Source organism: Anopheles stephensi, chromosome 3 (assembly GCF_013141755.1).
Source record: "Anopheles stephensi strain Indian chromosome 3, UCI_ANSTEP_V1.0, whole genome shotgun sequence".
Taxonomy (NCBI): Eukaryota; Metazoa; Arthropoda; class Insecta; order Diptera; family Culicidae; genus Anopheles; species Anopheles stephensi.
Genome location: NC_050203.1, coordinates 9,138,418 through 9,159,867, shown reverse-complemented (window position 1 = coordinate 9,159,867; position 21,450 = coordinate 9,138,418). Strand labels below are relative to the sequence as shown.

The following is a 21,450-nucleotide window of genomic DNA, read 5'->3' as shown; positions in this document are numbered from 1 at the left end:
GGGGCCCGGTTCGAGCGTCGATTAATCAACGACACACCAACCGTCTGGCTGTCTGGCAGACTTATTGGACTCGGCTGACGAGTTACGCGCGCGCACTGCCCATACCGTCCCGAGGAAGGGTTGAGGGGAGGGGAGAGGGGCGGGGGCGAAGGATGACGTGGGGGAAGGGTGAGAACTGTGGTTATGCAAGCGAGACAGTGTGCGCTGAGACACGCAGTCGCGGATGCACATGCACACACGAGGAAGAACGTGCGCACGGTCCACGGAGTAAGCGCTAATCAATGAGAGCGCAGGGCAAGGCTAGCGGGGTGGAAGTTCTGGACGGACGTGATGGGGTTTTGTTTTTTGTGTTGAGGTGATCCGGGATGCCCGCAGTTGGCGTATTATGGAGCGATACAAACACCAGACACACGACGGATCGGGCGCAGGGTTTTTAAGTGATTTGGCGACCAGTGTGCAGTTCGTGCAGTTTCGCGTGTCTTTACGATCACCGGGAGATTTGTTTTGGTTCTTTTTTAGCTTTCAGCTTGTAAAGTGGCCATCTTTTTTTTTTTTGGAGCGCTCTGAAGAGGATCTTACGCCATAATCGTATCTGTCTGTGAGCATAAAAAAGAGCGTAACAAAATAATAAAATATGACTTTTGATGCACCCTTTGCCGAAGGGCTTCGCGGTTGGGATGCAGGTCCTAAATCAGACTGGAGCTCGCCTTATGCCTCGTGCAGCTATTCTTATTTTTGGGAGCAGTGGGCGTTTCTTAAAACGCAAGCACTACCTTTCGGTGGAAGCATAAAAGGCAGAACACGCGAACATTGCAACCAGAACGAATGCTGTCTGCTGTGGAGCTGCAGATGCAATTCGGTAGCGGAGTGGACCATCGTTTACTGATTCAGCAACTGCAACTTGTTCGACGATATGCACGGCTCCAGAGACCGAGGAGGTTGCCGGAACCCGGGGCAAGCAGTGCCACCGAGAGAATGGGGGAAATTAATTTGTACACCCGAAGTGGGCGTTTTGGGTGAGGTTTGATTTGTTGCACTTCGTTTTGTTGGGGCTTTTTTTTCTTCGTGATGCAGATATGTTAGTCCATGTTGGCTCACTCTCTCTCTCTCTATCTCCCTTTCTATCTGTTCGTGTTTTTATTTTAATGCTTTTCTCACTGGGCTGGCAGCATCTTCGGTACAGCAGCGCGAGGTGCATGCATGCATGCAAAGTGCAGTAGCTGCACTGTCTGGCTGATAAATTTGTTTTGACTGCGCGCTACGCGCAAACGACATCAATTGCAATTGTTAATGTTAATGAGATTTTGTATTTTGCACATTTTTTTTTGCGTTCGCCCGTGCTCTTTCCAAGTTTTCGTTTGGAGCAGCATTTGATTGCCTGTTCACGTAAGCTCTTCTTTACGATTTTTGTTTTACTTCATTTCCACGCAAGACACTTGTCACGAACGAGATGGTTGAGAGCGAAAGGATGTTTTACGGGGTGGAAATAATGGTTTGATGCAGCTGAAAATGCATGCATGGTAATATTTTTATGATAACATTGATTGTATAAGATTACTCCGGGCTGTTAAAAAGTTTCTAATAAACGAGGTCTGTTGTGTTATATTAAACAAAAATAAGGGAAAGAATGCTTATGGAATCTTCTTATATAAATCCATGGCATATTGATTGATAATTTCATCTCTTTACGTAAAGTTAAATATTTTTATTTTGTGAATTTAACCATCGGTTCAACGTTGAGATTTGAACCCAGACTGCACGAGTTGCTGACACAAGTGCGTTACCGTTTACCTTATTCTGGCGAACAAAGAGCGCTGTTGTCTGTTAAGCTCCAGAATGTAATTTTAATAATTTTAATGTAATTTTAAACACATGAAATGAGTTATTTCTTATTCCAGTAATATTTTTGAGAAGGCAAGTTTATATTCAATTCTACAAAATAATAAATTTATAGAACCTTACCATTCGTTCGTCTAGTTCGCTAGCATCACAACAGTTCGCATTAGTTGCGCCCGCCTAATGTAGGTCAAACTGATATCAACAATGTCTGCATCCGTTTCGTAAGCACAGTTCCGTAGTTATGTCACACGTCAATACGTACGCGCCGGTACCCATCGCTACATATCGCAGTAGCATCTTCCATCCGAAAGCCAATCGGAGCGAAAGACGCGACAAGAATGGGGATTTAAAGTACAAACACTGCTCAGGAAGAGGAAGAAGAGAACCGAGAGAAACAAAACCCAGACCTAACCACTAAATCTCGCGCGTCAAAAAGACGTCGAAGAGTGGTTTTGCGCTGTGGTTGCATCTTCCGAAATTGGAACGATGCAACCGCACACGTTCGTCTCCAGTCGCCTATTGCCCTACTGAGAGCTCCGTCGGTTCCCGATTCTTCGTCCTACAAATCGGGTTCTAAGCGCGACGAACGAACGCTTGGTAGACGGGCGAACGGACGGCTACAACCGCTGGCAAACTTTGTCCCAAAAGTCGGGGCGAGAGACTTGCGGGAATGGGAAGGCTCGATGGGAAGGGTGACAACTTTAGAAGCAAAATCATTACCGTCTGTCTGTCTGGTGGCTGCATTAAAGATGGTGCGGTTCCATGGATGCAGTCCGTGTATGCGAGCGCGAAAAAGGACATCGACGAACGCAACGGACGGCCACGCAGAGCTTCGGGCCAATAAGAATGGCAGTAAAAAAAATTCTCAACCTCAGCGTGAGGAGGTCGAGGTGCCGGAGGCTCTCGGCAGGGTGGCCGGGTGCACCGTATGAGCGTCTATGCATTCTAAATAAATTGACGGCTGGCTGCTGTTGTCGTAATCGTGCTGGTCGTCGCAAACATTTACAACCATCCCGCCGAAACCTCACCCCGAGGGTAGTTCACCCTAGTCCTCCCTCTTCCAGCCAGCGTCGAAATCGCTTAGTCTCATTTCCTTATAAAATTTCAAACTGTGTCACTTTGCAACCTACAAGCTCGACTCCACCACCGCCTCTCCGTGGCCCGCTGTCGCAGAGAGTGCGCATCGAGTTCTAGCTACATTATGCCGGGAAGGAAAGATAATCCTGACACTGGCCTGAAGTTTGGTGCTGAAGGTGCGCGGGTCTCGCTTATCGTCTCGGAGGGATTCGCTGCGAGGAGTTTTTGTTGTTGTTTTGTTTTGCAAAACCGGGCCAACATTTGTGCTGTCGGTCTGCAGTGGTACTGGGTCACGTTTGTAAGGCGAGTGGTTTGTTTGCGTGGTTTTCGCTTAGGTTGATTTGCATTGTGCGTGCCAGTCGATTGATGCATTTCAATATGCTGGACCGATCAATTCGATAGATGTGACGATGCAGTTTTCTTGGCTGAGAGGAACGTCTTTCAAGAACTTGGCTAATGGTATGTTATAGAGTAATTGATCCTGTATGACTTCTTCAAGGATTTGGTTACAGTCTATCAAATTCGCAGTTCGTCGATCATCACTGATGCAAGCCACGAGAATGCACTCGCAGGACATACTCTTACGTCTTTCGCGACATCTGGGCAAGATCCTCGTTACTCGTTACAGATGCACATTTATGCATGAACAATGACGCACTGACTCGCAGACAGTCGTTCGGTCGAGGGTGGACCGCCTTTTTTGCTCGCACAAAACTCCTGCACCTCGCTAAGGGGCGTATCGAATTCTTAACGGCATGCAAATGCACCTTCTGGGGCATCGTTGGCCCGACGATGACTAGACGGTCGCTCGGAAAGAGAACGTTAAAAGACGCAATGGCGATCCTCTTCACGTCCAGCCTGTCCTCGTCCTGGAGGTGTCTATTTTATGTGCCTTTTTTATGATGCCACCGTCTCTAGCAGGTCGACCTGTCTGTGCTAGCGGCTGTGTAGATAAGGTGCACTCTTCCGGCGAAAACACCGGCACCGCGCTAGACTTATGCCCAAGAAGGTGGCAAAACCCCCCGGTGCAGAAAGGAAGTAGTGCAGTACTTCCGAGGCCAAGCCGAGACCGGTGAGATGCTAATGGTTGGGCTTTTGATTGTGTTGCTTTACATTTTTTGTTGTCTTCTTTACATTGCCGATGTGTGTCTGATCGTCTGCTGCATTTTGTCCACTCGGGAGTGCAGTGTGGCCAGCAGACGGGACAGCAATCGGTGCATGCATTTGTGATTTAAATTCAGTATTCTCCGGTTGGCGGATAAAAAGTGTGTTAGTAACATTTAGAAACGGCCCTCCTGCTTAAACTCTTCTACCTCTTCTTCTGCTTCTCTCTGGTTGCAGTAAATTTCATTCATTTTGCAGCACTTATTGTGTTAGGTGAGTTATGTAATCATATTGCGATTGGAGTAATGGGACACGCCGAAGTTTGGCGACTGTTGCCGGGAGTTGCGGAAGCATCGGTGCGACGTAGTTGACGGATTTGCACTCACGAACGAGGTATCGCTTTGCGGAAATGCTCGATTGAACCTCGTAGGGTACGTATGTCTAGCCATTACGTAGCGTTTCGGGTTGGTGGATTCAGGTGGTGGCGACGGAAATCGGAACCGTACTCAGGGTGGATATAGTAGGATACGATTGCAATTGACAGTGTATGGGCGCTAGTGGAATGAGCGCGATTTCAAGGACGTATGAGTATCGGATATATAGCCATAATGTGAGGGATGATCCGATGGCAGAGATGATAGCGGTGGAAGTCTTCACACGGCAGGACTGGATATCGAGTCCCTTCCGGACCGTCTCCCCGTCCGAAAACTGACGGATAGTTTGGTTTCTACGGATAATATTGATCTAGAAAGCTAGGCATTGCAGCTGCAGAGTCAATGTAATTTTTCTGAAGATGTGACGCTATCAGGAACCTTAACTCAAATCAAACTCGAAGCAAATCTGTAACAGTAATAATTTAAATAATTTAAACAGAGATACAGACATCTTCAAGATCGTCCATTTTTCCACCGGTTGGTTGCTTTGGCCACACCAGACACGAACCTCTTTTCCTTAGGGTTTTTTGTCCCTCCCATAAAGGCAAACAAACCTCATCATTTGCCTTAATGGCAGTTTTTGGCAAAACAAAACATCAACACTTTTGGCAATCAAATTTGTTCCTGTTTGCATGTGTTTGCGCTGCACATCCACTGGATGCACCATATGTGGAGGAAGTTTTCCGGTTATGCGTTACCTGCACACCCGTCGGGCGCGTTCCAGATGGATCGACGGTGCAAAATGAAGCTGTCCAAAATCACTTTTTGGCAGCAAAGCATCACCCATTTCCAATTACGCCTCGTTACGCGGCAGGCCGGATGTGCACGCAATGAATGAACAACGTGCCTGCGACGCACCAAAGCACGCCAAAAAAGGGAAAATCGGACCAGATTGGTCGATGGACCGGTGCGTTCGGTCCGAAAAGTCGCAAACACTTGTTTAAAAAACACTTGTCGTTTCACTTTCCATCTTTTCCGTAGGGGTGGGTTCTGGACCAAGGGTTTTGCCAGTGGATGGGATGGGACGCTGGCTGACTAATTATGTTAAATTTTGGCGTGTTGGTTTGCATGCAATTGGATGCATCAACGGGCGGGTTGATGTTGATTTTCCGGTTTTCAAGCCGTGCGTCATAATGTAATGTCTGCGTGGACGACTCTGAGGAGGTTTTTTGGCCAAATCATGGGCCGTTTTGGCCGTTTTGGGGTCTCGGCCACGGTCGTCCGATAGGGGGACAACAGGACGCCCAAAATTGGGCAACAATCGGGTTCGGACAACCTGTTTCGTCATCGCTGTTTGACCAACCACTGCACTTTTGGGCCCATGCACAGGTGTTGCGTCGTTGGTAGCGTTGAAGGACAAACGGTGAACCAGACGGTCGATTAAACTGATCGCGTTCATGAAGACAACGCGTGTCGTTGCTCTATAATTGACTCATCGTGCTAAGGGTCGCGCTTGCCGGTTGTGTTGCTCCAGACAGCATAGCTTTTGCATAAAACAAGACCAAAATGTTATCGCGACGCATAGGTTAAGGCACACACACGCTACATTCCACCTAGGGTGGGGAGTAATCGAACTTCGGACCTAGCCAAACCAAACAAACAACATTATCCTTGCAAATGGGGTGTGCCTTCGGAGCAGCTCAGGTGATCGCGGGATGAAATTCCACTGGATGATTTGAATTACGAGGTCAAGTCACCTTTATCCGAGGACCAGCTCGTTCGACCATCAATTGGAAAGTCAAATCGCTGGAGACTCCCAGGAATCGCTAGACGATGGGTTTAATTTCAATGTTACTTTGTGAGACAGAAAGACAGACAGATAGATTAGATCGCAAAACGAGCAAACAAACCGTCCCTAGACTTCATTGGGTCATTATTCGCGCCAGCCAGTATGCTGCGACTTTCAAGCGGTGGTCACCTTTACGAATTTCGGTAGCTGAATATTCATCTGCCGCGAACTGTCTAGACGATCGCCGTTGGTAGTAGAATTTTTAATCCGCTAGGCACGCCAGTAGTAAATTTCGCCGAATCGGTAGTTGTTGTTTTGAAATGGGAAGCATAACGTGGCGGGTAGCATGGTTAGGACGCTTTGGCCAGGAATGTGATGCCAGATGCGCAACACTTACATAATGTTATGTCCCTGTCAATCAGGCTTCCATTTGCGGCGTAAAAGCATATTCAAGATACGTGGAGCCGTACTCGGCCACATAATGTTTACCTTGAACCGTAGAATTTGCCCAAGTCAGGAGAATGTCTGACGGAAACAATGTTGGACGAGCCCGAAACGATACACCAGGAACCAAAGCTCCACTTACCGGACCGGAACTCTAAATCCAGTTCGGAAGCGTGCCATGGGATTCACGTTCTCGCTGGCATGTACGGAACCGTGCCCACCGTCTACGCAACATTGTAAGATGCACCGGGCGGACGTGTGGCACCGTGGCCGCAAACGCATATGTAATTGGACCGTTTTGTCCGTACTGGAGACATTACTTGTACCCACTGCCCCACTGTCCACACCCCTGCGGATGGAATTGATCGTGAAGACATTTAATCCAATCAACGTGACCGGGATCGCTCCACCGGTGTTTACATTGATCAAGACATGCATGTCAAAGCTATTAATTGTGGCCAGTTCGGTCGCCACCGACCGTGCAATGGAGACGCTCGGTACTCCACGGCACCTTCGTACTTTCGCAACCGGCTAGAAAAGTTGACGAACGAATTGTTCGGTACCACTCACAGCACGCATTCATTCATTTCGTCTACCGTCGTCTGGCTGTGGATACCCGAACGAACGAGGACGCGGCACAGTGGGAGCTGCCACTAGCTCTCGTCAACTGTCGCGATTGAGATTGCTTCGCCGGCCCGTACGGTGGATAATAGAGCACGAAATTACGCCAAATAACAGGCTTGTGTGCTATCCGGGCGAGGAATGGGAAACCGTCCCCTAGGCTGAGGATGAGCTGTTCGTTGCGTCTGCTCTAAGACTCTAGACTCGGTGTAAGGCGAAGCGACTGGAAAGGCCTAGGTCGTTAGACACAAATCGGGCACGAGTAATGCGCTCGTCTGGAACGCACCCCGAAAAAAAGGAACGGGCGGCCGGTGCGGGTATCCGACGAGATGCCGATGTCCTATGATGCCGACCAGCGTCGGGCCGACATCGGCGGGATTGGCCGGAGACGTCAGCGAGCGGTGGGCACGCGGGATGCGTGATAACTATGCAAATCGAGCGGCCAATTTCTATTAGTTCACTTCTCTAGTAGGCAGTGTCAGTGAACTTGTTGAACCGGGGCGAGTTCATTGCTATCAACTTATTTTGACTGACGATTTGATGTTTGTCCAGCGGGGGATGGTTGTTGTTTTTTTGTGGTGTCTGTGACGAAAAATGGGAAGTATCTTTCGTCCGGATTCTAGGATAAGAATTGAAATTGGGAATGAGCCCGTTGAGATTATTTTACCAGAAAAGGATAATTTAAATTGGCAGTTAATACTCGATGTTTGTACTGAGAATAGACAATTTTCATAGGAACCAGGAGATACTGGAAGATCTGCAAAAATAATTCTGTCGGTCCTTCAAACTCTTATAATAGATTACATTATAACCCTGTTATAAACATTTGTTGGAATTATCTTACAATACAAATTTTGTACCATACTCCAAGAATTTCCAATCACTTCTCGCCAAGCAGCTCTATCCCCTGGCAGCACATTTGTCAGCCGCGAAATGATGTTTAATAGAAAAATATGCGCGGTCACTGCCACTTGGACCATACTGCACAACCAATTAGATGTGTTATGCTGTGTCGCCATGCCGCCCATGCCCGGGTCCAGCTCTATTGCCGGCTAGGTCAGGCAAAACATCATAACATCAGCTCTCCCTAGCAGCGGCCTGAGGGCGAAGACGAGCGAGACGAGTTCTGAAGACGCAGTCACGCAGGGAGAAGTGAGATGTTGAAGTGTGAAACTTCAATCCCAACGCTAGGCTTGTGAACGATTGCTAGTGACAAATGCCGTTGTCTAGCGTTCCGGAGACACCGTAGACAACTGCTCCCGACAGACATTGGTGATCAAAGCTGGAATTGGAGTGGAGTGGCACCACCACCACCACCATCATCCCACTCATCCCAAACCTTGGCTAACCTTGAAAAGGAGTCTGGGCGCTCACGGAGTCGTGTTGCGGCTAGATGTGATCGCTGTCCTACGCAACGCGACGTACGTTCGCAGACGGATCTAGCCGGTCTAGGGTCTGGCTGCTAGACTAAGCCCGGGAGCGTGCTGCGAGTCTCGCAGACGGCAAATAATAGACCTAGACGATAGGCCTAGCCGTAGACGAGGGTCAGTAAATCTTGTCTATTTTACTATTAAACGGCCCCTGGGGTGGGTCATATTTTGACGGGAGCGATCGGGCGGCTTTCTACCTCCTTGATCAGCTCGGTGTGGGAACGGGACCGGGGATTGTGGAGCAACAGGACAGGAAGCTGTGGCCAGTACGCATGTTTGCCGTCGGGAAGGCCTGGAGTAGTATCTCTAGCCGAACGTTGCGGTGCGTATCACTCGCGCCAGACGCACCGGATCTTATGATAACGCGCTTTTGGGCGATGATTAACCAAATCAACGTGTGACTGAGATGATTCGAGATCAGGCTTCCATCTCGAAGCCGGTGATCAGGGGTGCGGACTTTTTTTTTTTTGATTTGCAGACATTGATAAATTGTGCGTATCGCTGCGTCCAATTTCGGCAGATGAGTTTTTGTGTGCGATAAGTTGCGACTTCCGGTCATTTCGCCATGCGTGCGTTTCGTGCGTGCGTGCGATCGGTCGGTCGGCAAGCCGTCAATTGCCGACATTGGGACTGGGCGCGCTAGACGAAAAAAAAAAGCAACATTGTAATCCACTAATCGGCAGTCGGTACGGTGCCGCGCCAGGCTTTCGCAATTGGTTGCGACTAATGATGAAATATTTGCTGTTTCCTGTTATTGTGCACAAGTTTTGGTTGCGCCCACCGTGTAGCCGTGTGTCGTGCGTCTTGTCGTGCGGTTCCTTGCTCCTAGACAGCGCGGGGCATAATCAGGGTGAGAATACGCGAATGTTTGTCTAGGTTGGCAAGTGATCCAGACCGAGCAGAGGGAAAAGGGAAGGACGGGTGGGTCGGCAAGTGGTGTACTAAATATTTTGCAGACGAATTAGGATTGCAAAGTGGCTCGGAACGTTCTCACGGGCTGACGGATGAACTCATGCATATCCCGAACGAAGCTATCGGGACTGGGGCTGTTGGCTGTGCTGTTTTCTTCACCACTATCGAATACATTTCAGGTTGAAGCAAGGATTGTAATTGTGCTGTACAGACTTTTCCGTCTGGTTCGTCTGGAACGGTGTCACGTGTCTGGAATAGCTTTGCGAACGGTGGCCGTCGGTTTCCCCACATCAGATTGGTTATTTTCGTCAAGAATCTCGGGCAATATTAGCAGCAGGAGCATGTGGTGTTTCTTGAAGTGCGTTAAATTTCAAATTTTGACAATACGAATTTCGGTTGGCTTCCAACGATTGGTTGGCCGTTGACGCCTCCGCATAAGACGAAACCGTCGCCGTCCACGCCCCTATTCGTGGATGCCGTATTTTCTTCGCCTTATTACAGTAGATATCGTTATTGTAAGGCTACAAGTGATTAACGTTTGTATCAATTTCCTTATAAATTATATTAAATTTATAAGTTATAAAGTAATATTTAAAAAAATGTAATATTTTTGTTTTAGAATTATTAGGGTGGAATGCATAACTATTCAAATTGATGACCCCTAATTTTCAGTACTTTAGGAATCTTAGCTTTACAAAATAAGTTTTATATCGATATGCAATGAATAAATATTATATTATTGAATAAATATTTCATTCAGTGTTTATTTTATTCTATTTTATCCTATTTTATTTTATAATTTTGTATGTAAATTACTTACTTGATTAATTATCTTTGTATTGTAGTTTTTTTAATTTTTATGCTATATTTATTTTTCCTTCTATTTTTATTACTATCGTGTTTTTTATAGTTATTTGATTGTTTCACTTTTTTCCTCTTTTTTTATAATGCTTTTGTATATATCGTATGTCTTATCCATCTTTATTCTGTTTTTTATATAATATTTTCTTTGCATTTGCATTTTTTCACTTGTTTTTCATGTTTATTAATGGTTTATAATTATATTATATAAAATATAAAATCACTAAATTTTTTCACATTGCTTCACTATCATCTTGGTGCACGATCTCACCAACTGCACCAACTGTCATTTGCACCACTGTGTGCAACTAGTTTGAAAATCGTTTTCTCTCCTCCTACCACGTGTGCACGGCGGCAACACTTTGGGAGGGAACGGTTTTTCCTTCGATGGAGCGGCCGATTCTTCATTCCATCCCGCTTACACTATCGGCCCCAAGACACCGTTCAGCTCTCGCTCACACTTCCAAAAGCATCGCTGGCTACAAAGCCGCCCGGTTCGTGCGTCCTGCTCGCACGCGCTCATTTTCCCATCGCCCCAGTTCGATCGCACGCACTGCTCCACCGAATCGCTTTTCCGTGCGCTTTTGCCGAGATTTTTCTCTTTCCACTCCCCCCACCTTCTCCCCCTTTCGAATAAGAATTGGACTGTTTTTCCTTTTTCTTTTCGCGTTCTTTCGCGTTGCTTCCTGCACACATTTTTGCATACACTTTATGCCACGATTTTTCTTGTCCGCTTTACTGCAGCCACCGATTTTACACCGATTACTTGCTTCGCATTTTCCTTCACTTTCCGAACCGAATATCGGTGTGCGATACACACACACACACACGGAGAGAGATACCCGTGGGCAGCCGTGTGTGAGCGCGTTCTCGCTCGCACGTTCGATGCAAATAGCAACAACAGAAAAAAAGAACCCGACGTTCGGCACACGGTGAGCCTTCACGCCGCCGTTACCGCGGCCGCGTTCGGTCCTGGGGTGTCTCGTTCGCTCGGATCGGCTTCGAGCGAGCGCGGCCGTGCCGTATAAATAAAATACCTCCTTTGGCAGGAATCATTTGATCTTGACGAGCGCAAGTGTCCAGTTCAACGCGACCGAGAGCAAAACCCCGTCGGAGCGGACCGAGGTGTATTCCGAAAGGGAAAACCCAACATTGGAAGGATAGATTTTCTGAACCATTTTTATTTCAGTGAAGAGTATCATTTTTATTGTGTGAAAAAAAAATTGTATAAAAGGTTGTGGAAAGAATAAGACTTGTTAAAGGGAAAAAAAACAGTGAACCGATCGCAAATGATCTTCGCCCGATCACCTCCATGTTCTTAGTAGCCCATAGAAGCATTAAGAAGGACAGCTCGTCTAAGTAGGGAGCCCAAGAAAGACGCCCAGTGAACGGAAGACACTTGAAACAGTTAAACAATTTTCACCAGCGTGTGTGAGTGTGTGAACAGCGTGTGAAGAAACGATGAAGACGGCCGTACCCTTAGGTTTGCTGCTGCCGCTGCTCGGTTTGCTGCTGATCCAACCGGCCCACAGCGCACCCTTCAATGTGCGCGACCCGGTCGAGGAAGGTTTGGCCATGCCGGAGTCGAAGATGATTGATTTCGAAAATCTGACCGAAAGCGAACGGGAACAGTTCCTGCGGGATAACGTCAACATAACCGCCATCAAGATACAGCAGCGCGTGCTGCGGGAGAAGCAGAACATGAACCGGACGAGCGGTCCGCTGGCCATCACCCAGAGCACCATCGACCGGAACGTGTCCGATCGGGTGAAAACCAGAAAAGAGTGAGTATACTATTACTACCTACTATCCAAGGGGGGGTGAGAAGGGAGGAGGGGGGTTAGAACTTAGTGGGGAAAGCACCAAGAGTGGCCACGAGCAGATCGTTTTGAGTGAAAATTAATTGCACGGGTTCTGTGGTTTTGTGGTGGCAAATTGCAATAGTTATAGCGCGACAAGTAAGAAAAGGCAGGGGTGACAGGGGTCGTAGAAAGTACGGTGGGGGAAGCGGAGCCGTAATTTCTACTATTAATAGGTCGACACGTTTTTCCTACACATTTACGTGTACGGCTTGTAATAATTTCTGTCACCTTTTATTTCGCCGCGCGCGTGCTCTCTCGCCGTGCAGAAACACCTCGCGATTGGCGAAAAACTGCACCGCCACCGGCAGCCAGCAGTGCGCAGAGAAATGATTTGTGATTTTATTGTGTGTTTTGTGCGCGTTTTGTTTGCAATAATCGTGTCGCGTGAAGATGATTTTGGGGGGGGGGGGGGGGGGACGGTCGACTCGACACCAGTTGCGCGTCGGGTCGCATCGGCGAGATAAATCACTGCAAGGAAGCAGAAGTGGCATTTTGGGGCACCGGCGATGATGAATTTCCGCGAGCTTGCGAACCGTTGCAATCGTTGCGACCGAGAAACGGTCCGAACGGCCGGTTGCGCTTTGGTTGATTTATGAGGTGTACGGTTACCGATGGTGCTGACAAAATTCGGTCGTTCGCGGATTGCACTTCGCACTGGCGTAAGGGTGTTTTGTGGTCTAATTCATCAAAAGAAACGCGTAGAAATATTTAAGTATTTATTTTAGAAATATTAAACATTGCTGTTAAAGTGCCGGCGTAAATAGCATTCAAACAAATTGAAATCTGTACGATAGAAATCGAATTCGTTATTAAAACGCCTTTGCTATAAAAAGTACTAGCATTTGCTATAAAATGGTAGCACATCGACAGCTTAGTATAAAAGTATCCATGAATGTATTTTTTTTTATAGAACAATAAGTACATTAGTAAAACGGTTTACAGATGTTGCTCCAACTGTCGCACGCGTACAGCATTAAGCTGCCGAGCGGCTAACGTCTCGGCCCATTAGACGACTGCCAAAGATAGTTATTTTCATAGGCAAATATATACATTCCAAGCGTTAGAGCTGTAAGCATTCCACACTGACAGCTTAACGTACCGACACCAGAAGTTCCGATTTTCCAACCGAACCGAACCATCGCCACAACGGCTCATCAATAGTTCGGCTGTATCGCTGCCGAAAGCTACCAGGCGACCCCTCCGTTAATCACCTACGTCAGGACGCCCCGCATCGCCCGTATCATTATCCACCGCTGTGCCGTGCCCTTATGGACCGGCACACAGATGACGGCCTTTACACACACACACACACACACCCCTCATTGACACACTCTCAGCTGAACTCACAGCTGATGCGGGGGCCGAAATATTCTTAGAAACTACACGGAAACTGTTTCTCACGGCAACAGATTCACCACAGGAAGGGAGAGGCATACGGGAGGAAAGGAGATGGGACGGGGGGCCAAATCGTGTGGAGCAGTTTGTAATAGTCCAACAGCATTGGGCGAAGAGCGGTGGAAGTTGTGTGCTGTACGGGAAACATGGCATTTCCACGTAAGCAACGACATGCGTGTTTAAGAAGGTTCGTGTTCTTATGTCGCTGTACCCGAACCGCACCGTCGTTACTAGACAGAATGGCGCACGTGGCCACAGAAGTGCCGATGAGTGATGATGAGTATGATTACCCTTACGCACGTCGGCACACACGCGCACCTACGCTAGCGCATGGGTCCTAGGACGGGGTCCGAAACTTCAGGCCGGACGACACCGTGTCTGGCGAGTGCTGGCGGCGGACGTCCATTGACGTCGGACGATTCGAGTGGTCGGCCTGCATTCCGCGAGTGCATCCAATTCGCCTGCGGGAGTATGGGTGTATGGAAATTTTTATTCGGTTTTCATCAAGAGCCGCGCAAGAGCTCACTTGGCAACCGGTCAAGTACTGGTACTGACCCATAAAGAGTTCATTGGTGCCATGGGTCATTAGCATTGTTCACATGGGGAGATACTGCACGCGATAGTAGTGCACGTCGGGAGGTTCACTCTTTAGAAGCTCTTCTCACTATCCCACTATCCATCGGGTTAGTTGGTGTCGAGAGTTGGCCAAGATCAAAAGAAGTTGCACGAAGCGGCGGTCTGCTGGTGGGAAACTCACCCATCCATCCAGCACAAGGTTTTGTGGTGTGATGCATTCCACCGTCCGTCCGTCTGGTATGTGACGCACCAGTGACTTGGAGCCGCCCGTGACGACCCCGACCTTGGGGGGTCGTACGCATAGCAAAAGGGGCTGCTAATGAAGCATGCGAGTGACACGTCAAGTGTAGCTGAAATCAGTGTCGAACTCCGGCAAGAGTTCGGCTATAATTCTCGCCTGTCACCACCATCTATACCTCCAGACTGCATTCCAAAATAGTCGTCTGCTTGTTGATTGCTCTCGTGAATGTTTCACCATGGGGGGGTGAGGAGAGAGGGAGGAGGTCTGAGGACGCATCTTGCATAATAGGCCGCATAAAAAGGCAGACATCGTCGTGCTCTCGTTATGTGTGCGAGCGAGCGAGCGATTGTGTGTGTGTGTGTCTAACGATGACTCAATACGCCGCCCGGCAAAAACAGATGCACTGCTTTCGGATGCTGAATGCGTAAATTGCAGTGCAATTGTACTCTTTTTCCTTCCCGTCTTGTTTACTATGCAAAGTGCATTCGCTATCCAGCAGCAGGGCGGCTTATACGCTAGCTCTTGTAAGATGTCTAAAATGAGTCGATATTTTTTTTGTCCGGCAAGTACTAACCATGGTGTGCTTCAGACGAACCATCAGACACTCTTTTGGACGGTTGGCCTTGCTACTCGTTTCCCCCTATTCACGACAGATGTTGGTGCGGATGAAAATATTTCACGGGTATGGGTAGGGAAGGAAAAATATGAAAATATGCCGCCGTCTGGAATGGAAATGATGGCGATGACGGCGACGTATTTTCAAGGTTACGGTGCGATCCCTCCACCCGATGGGGATGGGATAGCAAAATTCCAGCAGCCGTAAAAAGTGGAAAAATCTGGGTCTACTGCATGTGTGGCTGGAATGTGCGGCCGATGCGACCATGTGCTGGCTGCATTCTGTTTGGTGCAGTGCAGTTCTATGGGGATTGCTAATTTGGGTGTGAAAAATGTAGAATGTTTGTACATTATTTAGCTAATTGTCAGTTCATTTTTTGAAATAGATCTAAGTGTTTCTAAGGTTGCTATAAAAATAGAGCTTGCTATCAATTAATTTATTTCAGTGCACTAAACGCTTATCTCTATAATACTTACCGAAAGCTTTTATGATTTCAAACACTATTTCAAGTAATATTTTCGCCATACAAAAGCACAAACAAGTTAACAAACAAAGCCAGTTTTATTTTTTCGAGAGCGAGTGCTATTGAAGCATTACGACAACTTATGCCGGTAGCCCAGATTGGGCCGGAATAAGCAGCCAGCCAGCCAGCCAGCCAGCAACTAAGCACAACAACAAGGCCTCCACTAGTATTGCAATAAGCAGAAAACGCCGATAGAGGAGCAACAACGACGACGAAAAAAAAAGGCACACACTATCCGTCTAGACAGCCGGCAGACAGACAGGCAGGCAGGCTGTTGGCTGTTGCACGTATGCAAGGCCCGGACAACGTGCCCGCGTTCTCCGCCTCCCCTTTTTACCCCCGATTGGCTCCATACCTATAGGGCCGAGGGAACGATGTTGAATGCGAATAGACCCTTCGGCGGAGCAGCCAGCGGCAGCTATTTGTTCGCACCGCATTAAGCCGCGTGCATTTGCGGTGCAATAATTTAATATGAGCGCACGGGTTTGCAGCAGATGATTGGCGTCTTCATCACGGTCAGCATCCTGCCTGCACAGGCCGCTTGTCGGGTAGGTGACATTGTTGACGCGGCTAATGTGTGTGAGCGTGTGTGGAGCATCTTGTGCAACTATCGTTTCTAGCACTTTGTTCCTGGGGCGTCCAGGAAGCAGGTGAGGTTAGGCATTCTGCAAAGCATAAGTGGCATTACAAGTGCTTTGAAGTCGCTTTCTTTAGAAGAGACAGAAACGGCGTGTGAAAGATAGTTTCCAGTAGCGGCTGTCGAATGGGAGGAGGGAAGAAGGAGGAGAGGAGGGGGGGAAAGGGGGATAGTTTGCCCATACTCCACCCCCCGCTCATCTGGCTGTCTGGTGTTGGGAGTGGGACACGACGGCTGACGTCTTCATCATTGCAACGGTCGTCGGCATCGTGCGGTTCTCCTTCGACAGGCTTTCCCGTTCCATCGGAATGCACTCCCTGCCGGGGCCGGGTCCGTTACGCTCGCTTGGCAGATTGGCGGACTGTCGCGCGTGTTTTTCTCGTGCGTCTCGCGCGCCGAGTATCCGGTGGGTGTTCTTGATACTTGAGGAGGTGGAGGGGAGGGGAAGGCTAGGAGCAAGGAGAAGACTAGCCGTCTAGCCACTGTCTGCCTGCCTGCAATAGTAACGGCTACGTGAGGCATTGCAATGGCACGACGACAAGCAATTATAATAATAAATCTGCAACGTTTTCACAAACGTGAATGAATGACAATGCTCTGTGACACTTGGGAAGGGAGGAGGGAGAGGGGGAGAAGGATAGAGTGGAGCAGAGGAAGAGTGGAGCGTTGTAGAGAACTATGTTCGCTTGTCGATTTATGTGGAAGCTGGCTGATGCTAATGGGTGACATACAAATGTGTGTAGAAAGAGCTTATTAATTTAAGCTGCTAAGATTGTGTTGGAGATAGAACTTATATTTTTAATGCTTAATTCGCCGTCGTTTATTAAACGATCATTTACATAGTTCATCTCTTAAAGTTCATTATAGCTCCCTCAGTTTTAATTCATTCGATACTAACACTAAGATCCCTTTACAACGGCTGCTGTATAACGATTGCATACCTTTAGGCGTCAACATACTAAATATTTCGTTTCGATCGTATTTCAAACAGATACGCAGAGCATATAATCGGCAACATTAAGCACAACATCGAGAGCAATCTGATGCGGAACGACACCGTGTCCCATCTGGCGGCGACACACGAGATGGCCTTTTCCGCCTCCTGCGATATGCCCAAGCACACCAACACCAGCCAGTGGGCCGAGGACAACACCTGGAATCTGTATTTCCGTCTGCCTCACAATAAGCAGTATAATTCTGTCAGCTCGGCTGTATTAAGGTAATTAGTTTAAGCTCTGCTTTTTTATCCACTGCTGTAACCTAACGTGGGATTGCTGGTTATGCTTTGCACAACAGATTGTACATGAACGGAATCAATTCGACCGGCACCCGTAGTCCACGTGAGTCGGACAACTGTAAAAACCCTTCCGAGCAGATGATTCGCATCACGGCCTCGGTGTACTTCCGCAAGAACAGGAAAGGTAAGCCACGGTTGAGAGCTTTCTTCAGTGAGGGTCTAGGTGTCCCTAACATCTTCTTCCCTTCTTCAGACAATACCCAGGAACGCAAGAAGCGCATGTGTAGCAGCACGACGATTACCCAATCGTACCGGGGCTGGATCACGATGGACACGCTGCTGGCGGTGAAGCTGTGGGACAAACCGAACCGCAACTTTGGCATTGCGATCGACGTCGAGGATCAGGAGGATCGCCCACTGCGGGCGGCCGATTTCTTCCAACCGGCCGATTGCTCGGAGGCAAGTAAAAGCAATGGTAAGTGTTTGGTTTGGCTTCGCTTTCGCTTTAGGTTTAGTAAGAATCGAGCCGTGTCACCGGACCCGGTCCCCAGACTTGTCTCGAAAATTGTACGGTTGTAAACAACTTCAGCGCCAGCGCCACCAGAGTCCAATTCCCTCTGCGCGATTGAGACCTCACTGCGGCCTTACCCCGGCCCAGCCCCCGGTAGCCAACAGTTGCAGTGCGTAATGCGAAACCGGCCACATTCCACGGGCGCATATTTCCCACGTTTTGTTTACGCGTAGCAGAAGGGCTACGCAAAGGTGCACTATCGACAGCGCACGCCGGATGACCGGGACCACGCCATGCGTTGTCTGACCGGTGTAGAATAACGGCTTACGCAGGCAGGAACACTATCCGGACGACGTCGGTCGGTCGGCCGGTCGGTCGGTCGGTCGGTGTTGCTGCGTAAACTGTCGATTAGCTTAATTTTGGACCATTCATTCATGACGGCTTCCTTCACGGTACAAAATCTGTTCACCACAAATGGACTTGGCAACACCCGTGAGGCCCTCACAGTTTCAGCTGTGTGTGTGTGTGAGTGTTTAGTAATTTTTTGGCCGTTTGCCCTTGGTTCACAAGGGTTTGGATGTGTCTTTTTTCGTTTTGTCCATTCGTTACTGTTGATCGGTGTCGAACGGTGAATTTCTGCAGACTGTACGTCTCGCGTGGCGTGTGCGCAGACCTTTTGGTGCTGTGTGGGCAGATTTTTGTCCTTGCCCGAAAATGGCACTGTCGAAGGCCACCACCAACTTTTTTTTTTACTCGCGATTAGCAGTTTAACTACACCGCCAAGTGTCGATCACTTGTTTGTTCGAATGAATTTTTCAAATATGCCATAATTATAGCAAATTTCAAAAAGAAGGATACCACGCCCGGTACGATAGTTGAAACAGATTGTTTGGTATGTATTCGGATCGGAAGGCGTTAAATCGTACCCTTTTGAAGCTCATTCAGTTCCTGGCAAAAGCATTGTAATGCTGTGTGTTATTGCTTTGCGGTCATGTAATGTGCAGTGTGCTATAAAAATGGTTTGATTTTGTACGTTTGGTAAGAGCTTTTACGCTTGTTGATGATCTTGTTTACTTATGTACTTTTGCTGTTCGTTTGCTACACAACCAAATAATTCCAGTTAAGTTGCTGTTGCATGATTGTTTTGCTGTGGCAAGCTTAATTAAAACACGTGTTTACAAGACTTTTTTTTTGCTAGCTTGGGTGCGATCTTCATCCACCCAATGTGTTTGACATGTGCTTGATCGAACATTGTTTTGCTGCTGTTTTATTTTTTCGACTGTATTTTGTTTGTTTGAATGTTTGAGTGTGTTTTTGTAGTTTTAAGTTGAGTTTTCGTTCGTCGCAAAAACGCTTACCATCTATTTTGATTTCCTCCTCGACACAGCTTCAACCGTACTTCCATGGAGCTTTTTCCGAAATACACTCTCATGGACCGCTAATGAAATGGACAATGTGCCACAGTGAGTATTGTGAAGTCGCTCAGCACGCTGCGCATTAGATTGAAGTTAACTGATCATACTCTCCTAAACCACTCAATCCCTTCCAGCCAACCGCGAATAGACGTCCTGATGCATCAGCGTAACCTCCATCACAACCATCGCCCGTACCGTACCAAGCACCACTACGGGCACAATGTGCGCTACCATCTGGCAAACGGTTCCAGCACCGGCAGCTTCTCGGGCAATTCGTACGAGCTTGATGATACCGACACTACGGGCAGTGCTGCCGCCACCGACACCAACCACCACACCTACCAGCGCGTCCTCCACTTGCACCATTTACTGCACAAACTACAGACCCACCGGCAACACATTGCACAGCAGCAGGTTGTGCAGCACCCGGTGGCCATCAACCGGGCCCAGATTAAGCGTCGCCATCTGCATCATCACACCGACACTAACGACGAAAGCGAGGAGAACCAATCCGTGTCCGCGTCGGCAACGCTCGATTCGATGGCTTCCACGTCCGGCGAGGATCGTCAGCTATGATTCACCCGGACACCATAAACTGTGGCTACAATGTGGAGATCAGTAGAGTAGCAACGAACAACACTGGTAACATATTCTAGCCGGCTTTAACATCCTTACGTCGCGAAGCTTAGGTGTACGAGTTGTAGACATTAGACATTCGAGTACGGTTGTTCCCGATGGAGCACCGTCGTAACATGCGCTTCCTTTATGAGTTCCTTTATTTGTTTTTCCCTCCATTTGTTCCTGAGCATACTTGGTGTAAAGATGTAAGGATGCGCAAGGACTCGTAGCACACAAGCACAAGCAGGTATTTGATTTGGTCCGGAACTAAGTCTCCCGCTTGCGACACGCCATTTGGGGCCGCTGCAGAGCTCCTGTGCTCCTTAGTATTGTACTTAAGTGGATTATTTTAAGGATGGAACCTGGTGGGTAGCTGTAACCGGTCCGTGTTACGAGCACAAAAAAAGGCACGTGTTGTGCAGAGCAAAGATGGCGACGGATGGTGTTAGGCGCCTGTCCGATGGATGCTCGTTACGGCGCGATTTGCACTCTGTGTGTGCTTCCGTATCCAGTTGTACTTTCTTATAGAACAGGTTCTTGAGTAATTGTCAAAAATGGTTAAGCTTTATACATAGCGATACGTTAAGTTAACGACTATATAGTACCCGCACGAACTGATCGAACGAGCAGGCGAATCCCGCGACCCGGAAAATCGTGTAAATATTCATTTCTCATCTTTTCTGCTTCACGCTTTACTATCACACCGTGTGTGAGATGAGGCACTAAACTTGCGCTCGTTGTATCTAGATGTATTATTTATTACACCTCCCAGACGCGGGGAGACGGATGGTTCTATTCGGACTACGTCCATTCGAGTAGAGATACTGGAGTTTATTTACTGGCGCAACGTGTTGTACTAGCTTCTGACAGATTGCTATTCTGCTATTCTTATAGAACCATAATCACACTAAATTGTCAAACTGGTCGAAACATCATACAAATAGAGAGAGACACACACACACATAGAAACCCTGAATAGATTGTAAATATTATAGGGAAGAGGATATACGTTTACGAGTCTGTTTTGTTTGAACAGATCTACTATCAGTAAGAGTGAGCATACTTTGTATCGATTGTTTTTTTCCCCCGATTTTATTTGTTCACTACAGGCTCAGTTCGGCACTGTTAGCAGCAATGCAGTAAAAGGATGATCGCGGCCAACCGTCTGTAAGTCGTTCAAACCGACGAGGGTGAATGAAGATTTCGAATCATTGAAAAAATAATAATTAATGTAGACTAGACTATTGTACGGCTAGTTAAGGATTCAGATGAAATAAAAGAACAATAAAATGGCTTCAAGAAAAAAAAAACAAGCGAGCTAGCACGTAGGTGGTCGAGCAACGTTTGCATGGCACGTTGTGCGTTCGA

At 47.9% G+C, this 21,450-nt stretch overlaps 1 protein-coding gene and 1 long non-coding RNA gene across 3 annotated transcripts; one reads left to right on the top strand and one right to left on the bottom strand.

Moving 5' to 3' along the window:
* Positions 1 to 11,497: 11,497 nt before the first annotated feature.
* Positions 11,498 to 21,392, top strand: LOC118513037 (protein anachronism). 2 transcript variants are annotated; one of them, XM_036058319.1, is made up of 6 exons: positions 11,498 to 12,235; positions 17,293 to 17,520; positions 17,598 to 17,722; positions 17,792 to 17,997; positions 19,437 to 19,512; positions 19,599 to 21,392. In XM_036058319.1, exons 1-6 carry the CDS (start codon positions 11,913 to 11,915, stop codon positions 19,610 to 19,612), a joined length of 972 nt encoding a protein of 323 aa, XP_035914212.1. In that variant the 5' UTR covers positions 11,498 to 11,912; the 3' UTR covers positions 19,613 to 21,392. The 2 variants fall into 2 exon arrangements, with proteins under 2 accessions (XP_035914212.1, XP_035914211.1); XM_036058318.1 differs by having other exon boundaries at positions 11,499 to 12,235; positions 17,792 to 18,013.
* LOC118513038 lies at positions 14,980 to 16,377 on the bottom strand. The gene is made up of 2 exons (XR_004906389.1): positions 15,618 to 16,377; positions 14,980 to 15,454 (listed from the first exon to the last, which is right to left on the bottom strand). It is a non-coding gene; the product is annotated as an uncharacterized LOC118513038 (long non-coding RNA).
* Positions 21,393 to 21,450: the final 58 nt, after the last annotated feature.

Bases quoted from the DNA above. Each gene is read 5' to 3' on its own strand.
- LOC118513037 (XM_036058318.1), top strand. From the start codon at position 11,913: ATGAAGACGGCCGTACCCTTAGGTTTGCTGCTGCCGCTGCTCGGTTTG. The intron at 17,521-17,597 runs GTAATTAGTTTA...TTTGCACAACAG, and splicing joins GTCAGCTCGGCTGTATTAAG to ATTGTACATGAACGGAATCA. The intron at 17,723-17,791 runs GTAAGCCACGGT...TCCCTTCTTCAG, and splicing joins CTTCCGCAAGAACAGGAAAG to ACAATACCCAGGAACGCAAG.